Consider the following 16975-nt stretch of genomic DNA (forward strand, 5'->3'; position numbering starts at 1 on the left):
ATATATATATATATATATATATATATATATATATATATTCTTTTTTTCGCGAAAAATGTAATAAAAATTAAATTAGAGAGAAAAGAGAGAGAGTTCTCTCTCTTCATGTGATATAACGTGTACATTTTATAACGTATCGTATGAAATTAATTATATGAAAGGAAGTATTCTTTGTTTGGCTTAGTTATTCAGGAAAATGTCATTATTGCACTTAGAAAAAAAATATCTAAGAAATAGATATTTATTAGTGTGTGAGCACTAACGGTATATTTATTTATACTAATATAAAATATTTTCCAAATAATAAAGTATAAGCTTAAAACTCTGTAAGAAGACTTTTTATAAAAGTAATTAATTCATTCTATTTAAATAAAAAAATTTAGATTTAAGTAAATATGCTCTGTTAATATAGTCCCCATTTCCCACCAAATAAATATTTACTAATTTTTACTAATGTTTTTTCTTTCATGTACACAACAGATCGTCACGTCCAATTGCGTATGCATGCCTCGTGTGATGAAGCACTCGAGACTTTAGCGTGAAAATAGTGTAATATTGTTGATGAAAAAAGAACTGTTGCAGTAAATAATAAGATTAAATTTTGCAAATATGAATTAATTATTTATCTGGAGCGCCGTATTACTTAAATATCGTTCAGCTACGAGTAGACGTGGCGGCAAATATGTTTGTAACAAAAGTATCGATCGCACCATCCTCTCGCAATGTCGACTATAATTATCAAATCAAGGTGGAGGATTTAACTCCGTACGAGATAAAAACTGATGGCGTGCCTCGAGCATTAGCGCGGCGCCAACGAGAAAAACGCGACGTACCGTTAACGTTTACCCCTCTCCTCTTACTTTTCACCGAGACCGCTGTATTACCGCGAAAATAAATGGCATATACATCTCGCATTCGCCGAAAACGTTTTGCAGATCCGTTGTTGGCGCAATGCACGCGTACATCAGGAATTCTTGCGACAAAGTTATTAACATCGTGAAATGTACCAGTGACACTTCCAAGAGAACGTAAGCGATAAAAAATATGCTAGGTACATATCGCTGAAACTCTTAGCTCCCTTCCTTCCGCATCTGTTTAGCATTTTAAGAAATGTAATTTGCATCACACCTCCGTGATATTATGCAACGCGTTATATTGCGAGCAGATATATTGCCTACAGGTGTAGCATGGAACAACATTACGTCTGTGGCGCACTCGCGTACAGCGCAACTACCTTTTTCCTGCATATTTTATCACGAGAGAATTTGGTAGAACGGAGACGGGGCTGTTGCGGCCTGTGCAGAATTTGTCGTATATCTGTGTATATCGAATTTCCGGGCATTACTCGAGAGATTGATCGTACCTATTTGCCGAAACCAAATTAGACTTCTACTCTTCTCCTAGCTCCTATCTCTTGCCAGCCGTTTCGCTCTCGTGGTTAGCCCGATTTATTTATGACCACCGCGATAAATAATTAGCTCTCGTAATAGAGGCCAAAATATTGGTCGAGAAATCCATATATCGTAATTCAACTATTCGAGAATAGTTAGAAAATAGCAGGTATAAGGAATGATACGTTGCGGACGAAATTGATTTTCTCAAGAAGAAACTGTGCATAAAACGCGCACGTATTCATATACGTTGAATGATTTCGTGAATTAAGGGAGAAAAATGATTTGAATTATCGGGGTAATGCAGAATGTGATGAAATACTTACGCTGAAGGGGATTAATGAATTCTTCACGGAAGGTATCATCCACTGTTGAAAGAGCGACATCACTACTTGCAATCCCACGACGACCTCCACTATCCGTTTTATGAGGAACCTGCAAATCAGACGACACTCGTGTACGCGTGCCAGTTTTTCTGTTGCGATTTTACAGAAAATATTTAAATTTAACGATTATATCTCCGGTGTAAGCTAAAAAATTCTTGAAATTGTCAATAATTTAATTGAATTTTCGTCTCGCGCTTAAATTACGGACCAAGCTCTGGTATAATTTGTGCATTTCAACAGAGTGTCACGTAGGAATGTCATTAAAAAGAGAACATATTTTAAATTATATTTTTGTGTTATTTTGAATGCACGCTCCTGCCAGTCCAATGTAGATGTATTGGGGTGTACATTTTATCAGATTTATTGACCGACTGACCTAATTCGCTTCTATATTTGATTCTATTACATCGATCATTACACGCCATTCGTATACATGTATTTGCTGAGAGATTTCATCGACGACGCAAACCGATTTCCGGCCGATCCCACGAATTTCCACCCCCCGTCCTCGTTACCCTCCCTTCTCGGCCGTAAACCGGTTCTGGAAAAATCGAAAATACGACTTTTGAGTAGCGTCGCGTGAAACGACGTTCCCATTCGACGGTACGTCGTCCGCCCGAGTTTCGTTTCCGGCAAACTGCCGGCGACAAGAAAAGCTGAACAGTCTGGATGCACTTTTCGACGAAGCGGCTGCACGGCAGGCGTAACAGTGCACAAAAGGGCGAAAGCGCACTATGAAAACCGGTAAGGGCGTCGATACAGTCGGAAGAACGGACGAACTCGAAGAAAGATTTCACCTCATGTGCCTGTTGTGCTTAAACGGGCACATTAAATATAAGAACTCAAACGCCAAACATACATTTTCAAGATAAATGACAATGAAGCAATAATTAACATCTTGTTAGATCAATATCCAACATCAAACAAATAATACAGACTGGAATTTAATAATACATGTATATTCAATAAGAGAGTTGATTATCGAGATATTTCATATAATAATTTGCGTTGGTGCGTATTAAAAGGTACATTGTAATCAATTGCGATTAATTTTCTCTGTATTGGACCTGGTAGATTAATAAAGAAATCTTTTGTGGATTAATGATGCAGACTAATGTGGACTTGTGTCGTATTTTTAATGATCAGTTATAACTGCGAATCGTGCGTGCATGGAGAAACGTTTAAATTATATCCCGTGTATACTGAGTTGTAGCGAGCTACAAAATGGAATTTTCGCATAAAGCTTGCATAGATAATTCGCGTTCTCCAACAAAGTCAGACGTAAGGAAGAATGTTCTTCCCTAGCGAAATTTTCTCCCCGAAACAGAATTTGTTCGTGGGCGTCTGAGTTTCGTAAACCGGTGACTCTGGCATCTGTTGACATTCTTTACGAAAAGAAAATAAGACGTGAAAGAATCGCGGCGGCACACCATGGTGAAATCTATACGAGAAATCTGAGAGCAAACACGGATTTATACGCCTCACGCAATGCATACACTCGCGTGACCAAAGTCAGACAATATCAAGTTTCCACTTGAGATGCTTCCCGATCGGAGCGGACCAGGTGGGATTCTCGAAACACATGTAAACAGAAATATGACTGTAGGGAAAAGTCGAATGAACAAGGTACAGGAAGATCGATCGTGCGTAACCGATCGCTAGCAAACGAAAGTCGATCGTGACCTGGTATGTCATGATTGAAAAGAAGTTTAATTGTCCAAAAACACGCAGGGGAACCTAAGGCACAATAGAAATTGTAACGTAAATATTAAATACATTAAAAAAAGAACAAAATAAATCAACTTTATATTGTATCAAAACGTTTTTTTAGATGTCTACTATAAGAAAAATACAAGTTTTACTGAAAGAATAGTTAAAAAAGACGAATTTATTATATGTGTTTTCTTAGAAACATCACTCAATCACTCATTGTGTTTTCTACGCGGAGCAAGATAAGGTATTTCGCAAAATTTATTTTTATCCCAATGATTAATTTCGGAAAGTTCTTCAAAGTGTCTTATTAAGACACGCAATATATAAAAATGTATTATTGCATGTTGAATTCATTATTTATTGGCAACACATATAAAACGATAAAACACTATACCTTTCTCCTATTTTCTCTTATTTTCTTACTAAAATTTTGACGACAATCAATAATTGGTACGTTTAAATGTAATAGGTGGTTTATAAAAAATCGAACTTTTTATCATTGTTTACCTTATACAAATGTACCAAAAAATTGCAACGCAGTTGCAAAGAATGTAGCGAACGCATAAACGCAACATCTAGCATCAGTTGAAAATATGACGACTGATGATAGCACGTATATATAGTAAGAGACATCTAACAATAATAACTGCAAAACATTTCATTGCAGCACCTCTCGAAAAAGTTATAGATGATATCCCATTATGCCCCGCGATCCCGTAATGCCAGCGTTGCTGTCGAAAACACACTAATCGCGGAAACTTGTGCATTCGAAATCGCTCGTAGATCTGTCCCTAATCTCCCGACGTGTATAAATCGAGACTTTAATTCATTCACCTCTTTCGGATCCTCTGTGTCCTGGGAAAGTTCAGCTCGTAGCACAGGGTGGGCGCGAAGATAAAGTAGTAAAGGTCGGCGAAGTTCAGATTGTCGGGATATTGCACCAATGAACTTCTGCGGCCGTTCATCTCGTCCTTTAAGCTGTCGATGGCGTCGCCATTCTGTTTAACGCCGGAAGCTGCAACAGAAAGACCACACATTTTATCTCACGTCGATTTTTATTTCCATCGTCGACAGTGGTGGTCGATGAAACCGGCGTTATTTAAGCCACCTGCGGTATTGCAAATCGATCGGAATCTAATTCTAAACGAGTTTCTGGTGTTTTTCAGTCCAACCAGAGGAGAATAATTCTCCGCGCGAATAGATATGCAGCAGCCGGCAAGTTGACACAGAAAGGTAGAAGAGAGACTTTTACGACCGGAAAGGCTCGTGAATATCTCACAGAGGTGAATATTTATGCTCGTATGTGCGCACAGCACGGGAATTAGGTCGGTGTTTTGCACGATTGTTGGACTGCAAACTTAAGATACAGTTTCCAGAATCATAACCATATCTTCTCTCGTGCAATTCCTCTCTCCCTTCTTTTCTCTCTCCCTCTCCCTCTCTCTCTCTCTCTCTTTTCCCACTTTTCTCCCCGTTCGTCTCGAGTCTTTCAAGCTGTCCTTAAGCAACAAGGCCGGATGCTTGATACGATTCGCTCGGCCGGAAACAGCGGAATTCCTTGGCGCCGCGCTAGGCGTGCGGATTCTCCATCTGCGCGTCTAATCCCACCCCAGGGCGGACCAGTAACTGATAGAATCCCTTCAATTATCCAAATCCGATGGATAATCCAATCTGGAATTCAAATAAGCCCGGGCTGCACCGGCTGCCGTTGCGCTGCTACTCGACAGCATCCAGGTTGCGTCGGGCGTCGGACGTTGCGCCGCCGAGTTCCTAGTCGCGGCTCGCCATCGCCGCGCCGATCGACGTCCACGTCGGCGAATGCGACTCCCGGCGTCGTCGCTCTACGGTCTCCGTAATAAATGTAGGAGAATTCGACCAAATTAAATTCCTCCTGGCTCTTTTTACCTCGCCGCGTCTTCTCACCTTCTTCTTCACCCTCGGCGATGCGTATAACGAAATAAACCTTGCTTTTCCCTTCTTTCTTGTGTAACTTGTAATAAAATACTTGTCCATCTGTTGTCGCAGCAGTGACAACGTGACGGTTTCGATAACATTGTTGAGGAACTGTGCGAAGTTAGTTCCATTGTGATAATTCGGGTCTAATCATTATCACTCGTCTATAATAATCAATAGACGATGCTTTGCTTATTTTCGACGTTTCCTATGTAAAGAAAAGTATACAGGTCTGTTCTTTTTAGCTAAATTTAAAAGTGCACTTTTCACTATTAGAGTGAAACAAATATGTTACCTACATTGCGTTTCAAAACGTCATTTTTGAGAAAAATTTTCAACAAAAAGGACATTTTGGAATGCAACTAGTGTTGAAAGAAGAGGTTTCAGTGCAGTGTACTAGTTCAGCTAAAATGAACAGATCTATTGTTGTCTTTTTCGTACGATGCGGATCGACTGCTTCGATTTAAGTCATTCTTTATTTCTTGATACGACAACCTGTCAATATTAAAGGATTCGATTCATATAGAATCGTATCAAAGATAAATTTGTAAACCATTTTCTATATTCTCCACTTCTATGTTTCTCCACTTTTCTATATTCGTTTGTTTAATATTTCGTAGTCTCTATTTAATTGTGCTTTTAAGACGAACTTCAAAAATGTCGATAACGTAGAAGCAATAATAAAAATATAATAGATAAGTGCTAACACGACTACGCTATTTTTTCCGTATTTCTTGTACATATAGATCTTATATAAATGTGTGCTACTTTGCGTTTCACCGCATTTAGTGGAAAATGTAATTACACATATGCTTCCTACAACCTTTTTGTACATTTGTAAACTTTTGAATTCAGTTGTAAAAAAGATGTAGCAATGTTCTTTGAAATTTTTCTGAATACAACAAACACACATTCGATATGTACAAACTGCTGAGTTTTTGTATTAGGTAAATATTTATGCTAACTGACAAATCGAGATGTCATTTTTGAAATTTTTTATTGTTTTTGTTACGTATTGAACGTATTCTCCAATTTATTTTTGAACGTGCTTTCATTGTGTAAATGTTTTTGTAATTCTGTGCAACCAATACGACGTAAACTTTGCCGAAAAACGTCAATATTTATTCGGTAGTTTTTCTGTATATGTGTATATGTATGTATGGCATTCCCTTAAAGTATAAATAATCTTTGATTGTATTTGCAGAAAATATATAGAATGAAATAGATACTTCATCTGAATGCGAACTAAGTCATTAAATATTACAGTGCAATAAAAATATATTGACACTGTTTACATGAAGCGCCTAGATACACGAAATAATTAAACATATCGTGTCACGGTATTGTCCAATAAGACTCTCGGAGCGCCGAAAGCTGTCCGTCTTTCAAAACAATCTAACCTATGTCAATCTTATATGTCATATTTTTTTATTTTTTCTAGATTCAGGAGCGGAATGTGGCCGGCCCTGAGTTGGCGATATTTTGGTGAGTGAGAAAAATGGATCTTTAAACACTGAAAAGTGTTGAATACAGAGATTTATGGTGGTGGACATTTGTGAAACTCGTTAAAGCCAATGCGATTTACTTTACTTAGATTTTTTTATGTTGTGTCTTGCATGTACACATATGTTTGTGCCATTGCACAAAACAATTAGGGAATCATGATTTCAAGTATTTATATTATATAAATGTATATACATATATATCAGTGCTTTAATTCTTACACTATATATATATATATATATATATATATATATATATATATATATATATATTTATTTATTTATTTTTATTATTTAAAATTATGAATTTTATTATATAGAGTTTTAAATATATGTATTATTCCATACAACTATTCATATTCATATTCAATATGATTATCTAATTGTTTTCAACAGTATATATAGAGCATCAAAATTGCGCCATCATTCGCAGAATTAGCGAATACTTCGCTCGCACTAATAGACTTTACTATCACTGCGATTATTAATTTCCTAAATTTCTTTTTTTTTATATCGCAATTACGTTTCGTGCAGAAAAACGAAGCTAAATTCAATATCACGAAGGTAAGTTTTCCTAAAGCAAAACAACCCAACGTACCAATCTTACGGTTTCATAATTATTTGGTTTACGATATAATTTAGATGTGCCGCTTTCGTGATCGTCGAGATTTTGTTTGTAGTTATTTATTTATTTTTTTTTTTTATGTACAGTGCTCCTCGCGCGAGATATAGCACGGTCGGTCGAGTGTCTATTTCTTCGTGAAAATAACATTAGTCGTGGGAATAAAAACAAAGTTATTTTGTTTGTTTACGCGTTACAATTTCATTCGTTGTAGAAACTTTCGTTATTTACGGCTCGCTCGCGTGCGTAATTTCTAATTTTCGATCCATCATACTTACTTTCGCGTTTGTGCGCGCGATTATGTCTTTGGAAGGATGCGAATCTTATTAAATTCGCGGAAATATCCCAGAAATGTCCCGTGGAATAGTGTGCTTCGCAGAGATATCAGTCTTTGTGCAATGTATCTTCGCCCAAGCGTTGCAAAGTCATGGTACGTGAAAATCTCACGCCACTCTTGTGATTCTTCGTCTACATACCGCGTTGACAGATCTCGCGATTGGTCTTGAATTCGCGTCGCGAATTATTTCGTTTATTTTATCCTCGAATTTTACAGTTTATCCTTTAATTTCACAGTTCCCTATTATCGATTTTTTACACGCGAGACATACCGCCAGTGTATAATTAAATGACACTATAATCCGTCACGAATAAATTTATTAGAATTATAGTTAAATTCAAAATTCATACTTTTATCGTTTATTTTCAAAATTAGAATTCCTGCGAAATGCGAACAAACTCGTTTGTTGACAAACTATAAACGTCTGCGAAACGTTCTCTTTTTTTTCTTTCTTGTCGAAAACTCCGTGAAATCTTTGTTTGCTATTGTTTGACTAGCGACTCGTGAATGTGTACGAGTGTATACATATATATATATATATATATATATATATATATATATATATATATATATATACAAGGTGTCTCACAACCACTATAAGATATTTTAATAGCGTATTCTGAAGACAAAGTAAAGTATAAAAAATTCTAATACAAAAATATCAAGGCTATAACATAGTTTTTTAATTATAACCGATCAAAGATTACCAGTAATATTGCATAGAATACAATAGTTTTTGAATTATAACCGATCAAAGAAAACCAGTAATATCGCGTAGAATTCGCGCGCCCGTAGTTATATAGCACGCACATCGTTTTATCATTTGTTATCGACTTCACAGGTAATATTAGTTTTTACTACACAGCTGATTCCTGAGAACATTAATAATTATTACTGTTATTATTATAATTATTAAATTTAATAGTTTTATACTTAAAACAAGGATTTTTGCGTTTTTTATATGAAAAGTAATCATGAAAAATAATTTATTATTTTTATATTTTTCACGTTTTATGAGGAGTATAAAATCGTATTTTCCATGTTTACTTTTCATGTTAAAAACGCATAAAATCCTTGTTTCTCAAATATGAACTATTAAATTTAATAATTCTAGCAATAATAATTATTAATGTGTGCTTTTAGGAATCAGCTGTGTAGTAAAAATCAGTATTAACTGTGAAGTCGGTAACAAATAATAAAACGATGTGCGTGCTATATAACGGGCCTGAACGTGCGAATTTTACGCGATATTATTGGCAATCTTTAATCGGTTATAATTTAAAAACTATTGTAGCCTCGACATTTTTGTATTAGCATTTTCGACTTTACTTCGGAATACGCTATTAAAATATCTTACGGTAGTTGTGAGACACTGTATATTTATTTTTATTTTTTCTTATTTAATATATACAAATTATACGGACAATACATCCTCAAGTCGCTGCGCGTCGTTAAAATCATCGCGATTAAGAGTGAAGTGGAGTGTAGTGCACAGCAAAATGTGTGAAGTGCGCGATGTGCCAAGTGAATGAAGAATGATCGACGGCGAGGCACTACGTAGAAACTGGACGGTGGACGAATGCGGAGCGACACAGTTGGAATGTCAGCGGCGGATTTCATCGGTGGATGTCGGCGTGAAACGGTGAGTGGTTTCAATTTGAACGCTCGCGTAATATTGTGTAATGCATGTTTAGACGTAAATCGCATTGGTTTTCGACGAGGAGAAAAAAATAATTAGCAGTGCGCATAAATGAAAATGAGTCAGAAAAGCAAATGGTTTATATAATCAATGTCGTTACGGGATTGCGGCGAACACGAACGAAGCGAAAACGACTCACGAATGAAGCGTATCGTGATTCACGTATGCTTGTCGGTGGAAATAATGAAATTGCGACGTGATTTCGGCGTACGGCCAAACACACAAAGTTAGCGGGTGTATGATTACGCGAAAGCACTCGGAAATGGTTTGATGATTCGTTAATATTCTATGTAAATTTGTTTGATTAAGCTCGTGATCTTCAGCTACCGCGTAGGTAAACCCGGCACCGACGGATTATTAATTAAAAACCATCCCCTACAGCTTGGTTTACACGAGCTCGCATTTATTCGTAATTTATATATATTTCCAGCAGGTCGGTCGATTATACACGTGTTGAACAAATGTTCGAATCTCTTATAAACTTCGTAATGGCATGCAGATTAATAATTTCTACTTATTAATATCACTTTACCTGCTACAATACATAATCGTAATAATAATATGAAATTGCCTTTTTCGCGACTGAATCACGACTACAATTTATGATATATCCACGACTGCATTAATTCATTTAAACATGAAATTATTTGAAGTCTAATAGTTTTATGTCGTGCTACTAAATTTTTGGATCAAGACGCTATCGATTTGCTAATCAGTTTTCGCGCCACGTAGTTCATTTGGTTAGGGTGAAGTGCAAGCAGTGCCAATTTCGGGGAGACCTTTGTGACGAGGTAGGCTTTGTCCCTAAGTTCGTTGACATTCTTGGCAGGGCATGATACCACTTGCTTCTACGGAAGAGAACTCAGTTGCAACATAAAATAACTATGATATCGTGAGTGTATTAATGAGACAGTGAATAAAATGATTATAAATTTAATAGAACGTATATCTTACAAATAAAATGATAAAACGATATAGATTGATGACTCGATAATAGTTCTTAAACGTTTAGAGACAATACTATGTCACCTCAATCCGTGCTATGTTTCCACGAGAGCTTCGAAGGTTGTCCTGGGACAACCTTCTATATGGTCTCAAGAGGACTTTTCTAGAATCAAAAGGAAAATATTCTAATAGTAAAATTTTTAAAGTTAGAAGGATTTTATCTTTTTATCTTTTTATCGATAATACTCCAGGTGTTCCCCTAATAAAAATTCCTTCCAGCAAGAGAATATATAAATAAACATATTCCTCTTGATTCAAAAGGAAAAGAAAAAGTTGGAATATCTCGTAAATTTCCAATTAGTTTGTTTCATTAGAAAAAGAATACTCTTTCGGTAAGCGTCTTCGCTTAGAATATGGGATTACAGGAAATAGCATCTTGTAACTGGAAATCTCTTTTTTTGAGGGCTGAGAGGGTGTCAATTATCTCCTATGCACTGCACAGTACTCGACATGTCTCGCATCGCGAACAAGAATACAAAAATTAACGAGTAACAAAAGCGTGAACTCAGATCCCTCGGCGAACATTTCGATTCTTCTTCTTCTTTCTTATCCCTTTCCCCTTTATCAAAGTGACAGTAACGATGGGAAGTTGCGTTCGGCGAATTGCGTTCGGGAATTTATGGCGTCACCGACGGTCAACCACGCGCTCTCCTACGTGAAATCCGCCTACCTGCGCTTACGGGATCTCCTTAGCGGCTCATATCACGTCCGAGGGAGGTCGCACAAGATCGGGGAAGATCGGGGTTCGTAGTCGTAGTCGGGGGCAGAATCTCGTGGGAACGCGGCGGGATCGAGCGGGCTTCCGTTCGCGACGGGTGTAATTTCTATTTTTTTCAATCTCAGCCCGAGGGCGTCTCGAGGGCCGACGTAATTTCGCCTTTGTGCCAAGGGATGTCTCGCGCTTAAGACCACCCCTGTTCATATATCTCGAAACTGGCGCGGCGGATGGGCAACGGCGAAAAAAGGGATCGATATTGAGGGGCAGGGACGCTGAGGGAGGTGGCGCTGGCCGGGTGAAGGCGAGGGGGAGGAGGAGGGAGGGCGGGGATGACAGCACCCTTACGGGGACGAAGCTCGAGCGAGAAGTCTCACAAATTAAGCGCCGGCGCCACCGTAGACGAAGCTTTCGCCAATCGATACGATTGCCCGCGATCTTCGGCCGTGCAATCTCGCAGACTCGTAAATTGCCCCCGCGTCTTTGTCGCGACACGGGCCTAAGGAAACTTCAACATCCACTCTCGTCTTAAATTAAGTACTCGCTCGTTGATTCCCTGCCATTTATTCCAGCTCACTCTGGAACTACTTAATTCTCCCGGCTGCGAGAGATCCCGGCACTCGCTCTTACATCTGATCATCATACTTGACGCGCCAATTTACCTTGTTCATCTTCCCATTCATTTCAAGTTTCCAAATTGGCACGATCATATCCTGATTTTCTAACGAAGGAGGGCCTCCCCCGCCGCCTGACGATTGAATTATTCGGGAACAAAGAATAAGACGCTCGCGTGAATGTTAATAACGAGAGATGGCTGTTCTCATTTCCAGCTGTCTACGTGCGGCCGGGAGTGCTGATTTTTCGCATGATCGATCGAGCCGTGACGAAGGAAAAGGGCGCCCCACCTCGCGATGCGTATACGCGGCTACGTTACAGGTCCCGTGGCTGGCTCCAGGTCGTCATTACGCGGGACGTAATAATACGACGTGCCACAGGAGCCTGAGCCTGAGGTAGAGAGGGCGAAAATTACACGGCGTCCGTGCGCGCGCTAGATTACACGAGCTCGTGGTGGTAATAATGGAGTCCCGAGGTGGGCTTTTGTCGATTGCATTTGTCTATCGATCGATCGGTCGGCCGGCCCGGCGTCGACTCGCGATGAGACGGTGAACGTCGAGGCGTCGCGCCCGGCCACTCGATAATTATATCGCGCCACGTCACTTTTTGCGCCGTAATTAGGACGCTCTCGGGCGAGGACGATGGACGCGGATCGGTTGGACATATAACGGCCTAATTGGCTGCGAACAAAACGCAAAGTCGAACGCTAATACGCCGGTGTCCATGTCGGGAAATATCTATCTTAATTTTCGGCGCGAGAAACGCCACGAAAATCCTCGATGCTGGCGGACGGCAAATTTAGAGGAAAGTTGGAAATTGCGCGTCCACGAGGAAATTCTCGCTTCGATGAAGCGTGAACATTTTGCTTATCGCGTTCGTATTTTTGTGATCAACGGAATTCGCAACGTACTTCTACAAAGAGCTCCCGAAAACGCCTCTAACGAGGATTTTTCGTGATTTTGCTTTCGAATTTCGTGAAATTTAAATGTGCCAGCCTTTTAGAGAAGCGAATCCGCAAATTGTGCAGGAAAGGAGTTCAATTTCTAGCGATCCATCACTCTGGCTTGAACCAGTAAAAGGAACCTTTTTTCTTTCGATAAGAAATAGTCAATTAGAAGCTTTTAACTGAATCAGTAACAGGAGTATTCCATCGACTATCAGTGAATATTCACTGATTTTCAGCGGAGGCGCTTTACTTCTCCGTCTTATATTTCTCTGATTTTCAAGGAACAGTCGCTACTATCCCTTCTACAACTGATTCAGCGAAATTTTGCTGATTGCAGTGCTGTACTTACAACTTCACCATCAGTTGCAAGTATAGCATTTCAGTGAGGATTGTGCTCGAGAGAACACCTACTCGTCGACGATCTGATAACATTTTACCTTAATTTCCTTTTTTCGACTGCGCAGTCCGCGCAAAACGGATTTCGCACGTCATCGTATGAATCATCGCGCGTCGGCCTGATCCAAATCCATTCGACGTACACGCCAATCAAGCCCGTCGCGTCGGTCATGTAGATCGATCGTTTGCGCAATCACGATTAAAAGTGCAAACGCACCGGCTCGGCGCTTTAGTGTCGCCACGAGGGTGGCTCAGCAGAAGGGTTAATACTCGCTGCGGCGGTGAGTTTATCGGGGAAAGGCCGTTCGTATAATTTGACTTTACCGGTCAGGTCGGAATAATCGATATACCGCGATGCGTCCGACACCGGAAACACAGGCGCACCCGATCGTCAGTTTAAATTGGGTGGAAATCATTTCCCTTCCCCGCACGCTGTGCGTGCATATATGCAGACACGTGACGCTCGCGCACTCGCATACATACTCGCGCACATAAACGGACCGCACACACGCGGTGCACCGCGACGCTGTGCACGCGCGCCTTCAGGAGCGAGCAAATACCGCGAATGCAGTGGATTACCGATTCGTAGGACGTGTTTGCGCTACTTGGACGTGTGCATTATCTGCGAGGGAATATGCACGTCGACGCCCGTAACGACGAAGATTTACGCCGGCCGGCTTCCGCCCGACCGACCGACCGACCGCGGGAGATCCGTTAACTCTGACGGTACGGATGAAACACATTACCGCGTACTGTCGTAAAAAGAGAGAGGAAAAAGGGATGCAACCGGCGGCTAGCTATTCGTAAAAGGTCATTCCTGCGAATCGGAAGTTTTCGTGAGCGGCCATTAGTCTTATAATAGATTCGCCGCGCGGCTCGCGTGCGGATAATGCAGGTGAGATAAATCATAGAGTGCCACGAGGGTACCCGGGAGGAGGAGGAGGAGGAGGGGGGAGGGGGTGAAAAGGAGCTTTTTTTTCGTGCTTTTTGTGTGCTTTGCTTTCATAACTTTTTTTAGGTCCCTTTGATGAAAGTAAGATTGCGTACGTTATGTAGTCTCGCACATGTGCCGACATATTAAAAATATTACACTACTTATTATGTCGCAAATATATGAGCAATGCGCGCGTATAAGACGAGTTAAGGGAGCACACCATGGTAGAAATACCAAAAAATCGATTTCTTTCTTATCGCGTTTCCTGAAAGGTTATATAGTTTTGGAAAACTGTTTAAAGACTGGTTGGAAATTGACGAAACAGAATTTACGAAACGCTATCGAGACACACAGCAGGGCACTCTGGGGGTGACTCTAAACGCGTATCTCTCGAGACTATCTTTTCAAAGATCTGACCCGGGCGATATTTGGAAAAAAAAGTTATTGATCCGATTGACTTCTACTCTGCGAGAAATTCTTCGTGGTGAAATTCTTTTTGTTAGTACATACGGATTCTTCTTTACCTCAAAAACTCACTGAGAAACACGCAAGAAACTGATCGACTTTCGTCGAGAATTTAATCTTTCCTTATAAAATCTGTCATTTCGTGAAAACAAAACTTTTTTTGAAACCCCTACGTACAAACGAAGTCTCTTTCATGTAGTTTCTAAGAATTTTTACTTCACTGACTTCAAGTTAACCGTTCAGAAGCAACCATCTGTACAGTGTAACCATGTTTTTCGATAGAGGCCTTATCTTACAGGACCTAACTTGTCATAAAACATACGTTTCAAATAAACAACATAAAAGTTTCGTTGAAATATAAAACTAAATCAGTGTGAAACGACAATTTTTAAAAAATGTATTGTTACTTTAAAAAATTCTAGGAATTAAGATACTCTCTTTTTTTCATTCCCACTGTGGCGTTCCCCCTTAATATCGCGTCGATAGGACACACAAAATGTTATAAATATGTACACATGCATGTATATGTACTTACAATGAAGACTATTATAAGACAGCGACCGACGTCTTGTTCTGCTTTGCGCCGCGTTCGCCCGAATACTCAAGCGGCACCACATGTTCACTTGCACGTATGACCATAACTTGAGGAAGAGCATAGCGTACAGCATACACACGTACATTGCGCCGACTGAAACAACAAGCCGTAAAAATGTTTAGTATTAAGGCGAGAATATTTTCGGGCGTCGTAAAGTTAACACGCTTATTCCTCTATGCTTTGTGCACTTTCACCGTCTGCCAAGAAAACACACTGGAGAGAAAAGTCTTGCGACAGTTAACAAATGCATTCAATTGAACATTTCAATGCAATATTTGGTAATTAATATCAAATACGATTTTCAACCTGATAATAATTACAAAATAATTAATAAAATAAATTCCTTCTTTAGTCGATCCAATTAAATGATTCGATAAAAAAATAATGCCAAATAATCTGATAATAATTATCAAACAGTTTGATTACCAAAGTATTTGGTTATTTCGTATATTTATATCGCATAATATACAAGTATTATTAAATAATATAGTTTTACTTAACACGTTTATTTGACAATTTCTCTGCACAAAGCACATTACATTTGTTTTCATGTTATTGTGTAAAAACACTTGGTTTGGTTATATGCGGATATACAGAGAAAAATGTCGTTGTCGTACACAGGCGACGTTAGCAGCGAAACATGTAATATAAAATTGAAAATTTTCAGCAAAGATGAACTCCGATGATCGATGCGTCATACATGCATGATACTGATAATAAATGTGTTAACAAATTGTCTACTGATACATAGCCGATATAGTCAATCTAGGGCTAGTCTGATGCAAAATAAAAACAAATGACGTCACTAGATTTTGGCGTTTGATTGTTGGCTAGAATAGCCGATTTTCTAAAATAATCGACAAATCAATCATCAGAATTAATCAGTCATCATATATGTAATCAAGAAATCATTTAATTGATTGACGAAATTAGTTATCAACCAATGTATACCAATGTATGATCGATCTTATTAAAGTTTGCTTAATAATTAATTTCATCTATTGATAAAATTATTTGTATTTTTACGTATGATGATTCATTAATTTGTGTTATTGATTTATTGGTTATTTCAAAAATTTAATCAATTATAATACTCATTAGTACTCATACCACATAAATTGGTAATAGTCTCCAAGCCTTGGCAACTAATAACAAGTTTTTTCTTTAGGATATTTCAAAGCATTTGATAACTATCCAGGTTTGATAGTTATTACTAGAGTTAGAGCCATATTCTTGACGCGAATTCGAGGACTAAGCATGCTCTTGTCATTCCAAGTTCCGTTTTTCTCATACAAGCACGCCGTACAAGGTTGTTTACCTTGAGGATCAGAAAGATCCTCTTAGTTACGTTGAAATACGCGTCAATAATGCGGCCGCAGATTTCAGTGTGTGGTTGTAAACTCCCCCGTGCTTTCCCCTCCTTCGCACAAATATACAACACAGTAATCGCGGCTGATTTCCGCGAAACTCCTCATCTCTGTTCGCGCATGATCGCGCGATCGCGGACTTTTTCCTCTCGCGACGCTTGTACAGCCGGCGAAGTCGCCGCTTAATTATCGACCCGGTATTCTCGTCGCGATCCTGAGAATGTCCGTTATTATTATGCGGTGCCGGTAACCGCCGTCGGAAAAGTGCAGACGGTGACGTAGGCGACGCCGGCGGCACGATCCTCATATTTTCCGATATTTCCATCGGGCGTGC

The 16975-nt window shown here is 39.2% G+C and overlaps 1 protein-coding gene across 1 annotated transcript in view; it reads right to left on the bottom strand.

Moving 5' to 3' along the window:
* Positions 1-16975, bottom strand: part of LOC116849415 (diacylglycerol O-acyltransferase 1) — a 127258-nt gene that overhangs the window by 26005 nt on the left and 84278 nt on the right. The window contains exons 6-8 of the mRNA XM_032826552.1: positions 15215-15367; positions 4325-4505; positions 1718-1826 (exon numbers count right to left, since the gene is read on the bottom strand). Of these exons, the coding sequence (XP_032682443.1) occupies positions 1718-1826; positions 4325-4505; positions 15215-15367 (443 nt within the window). The remainder of the gene's footprint in view (positions 1-1717; positions 1827-4324; positions 4506-15214; positions 15368-16975) is intronic.

The sequence above is a fragment of the Odontomachus brunneus genome, unplaced genomic scaffold (assembly GCF_010583005.1).
Source record: "Odontomachus brunneus isolate Ranch 3 - 2012 unplaced genomic scaffold, Obru_v1 Obru_scaffold_115, whole genome shotgun sequence".
Taxonomy (NCBI): domain Eukaryota; kingdom Metazoa; phylum Arthropoda; class Insecta; order Hymenoptera; family Formicidae; genus Odontomachus; species Odontomachus brunneus.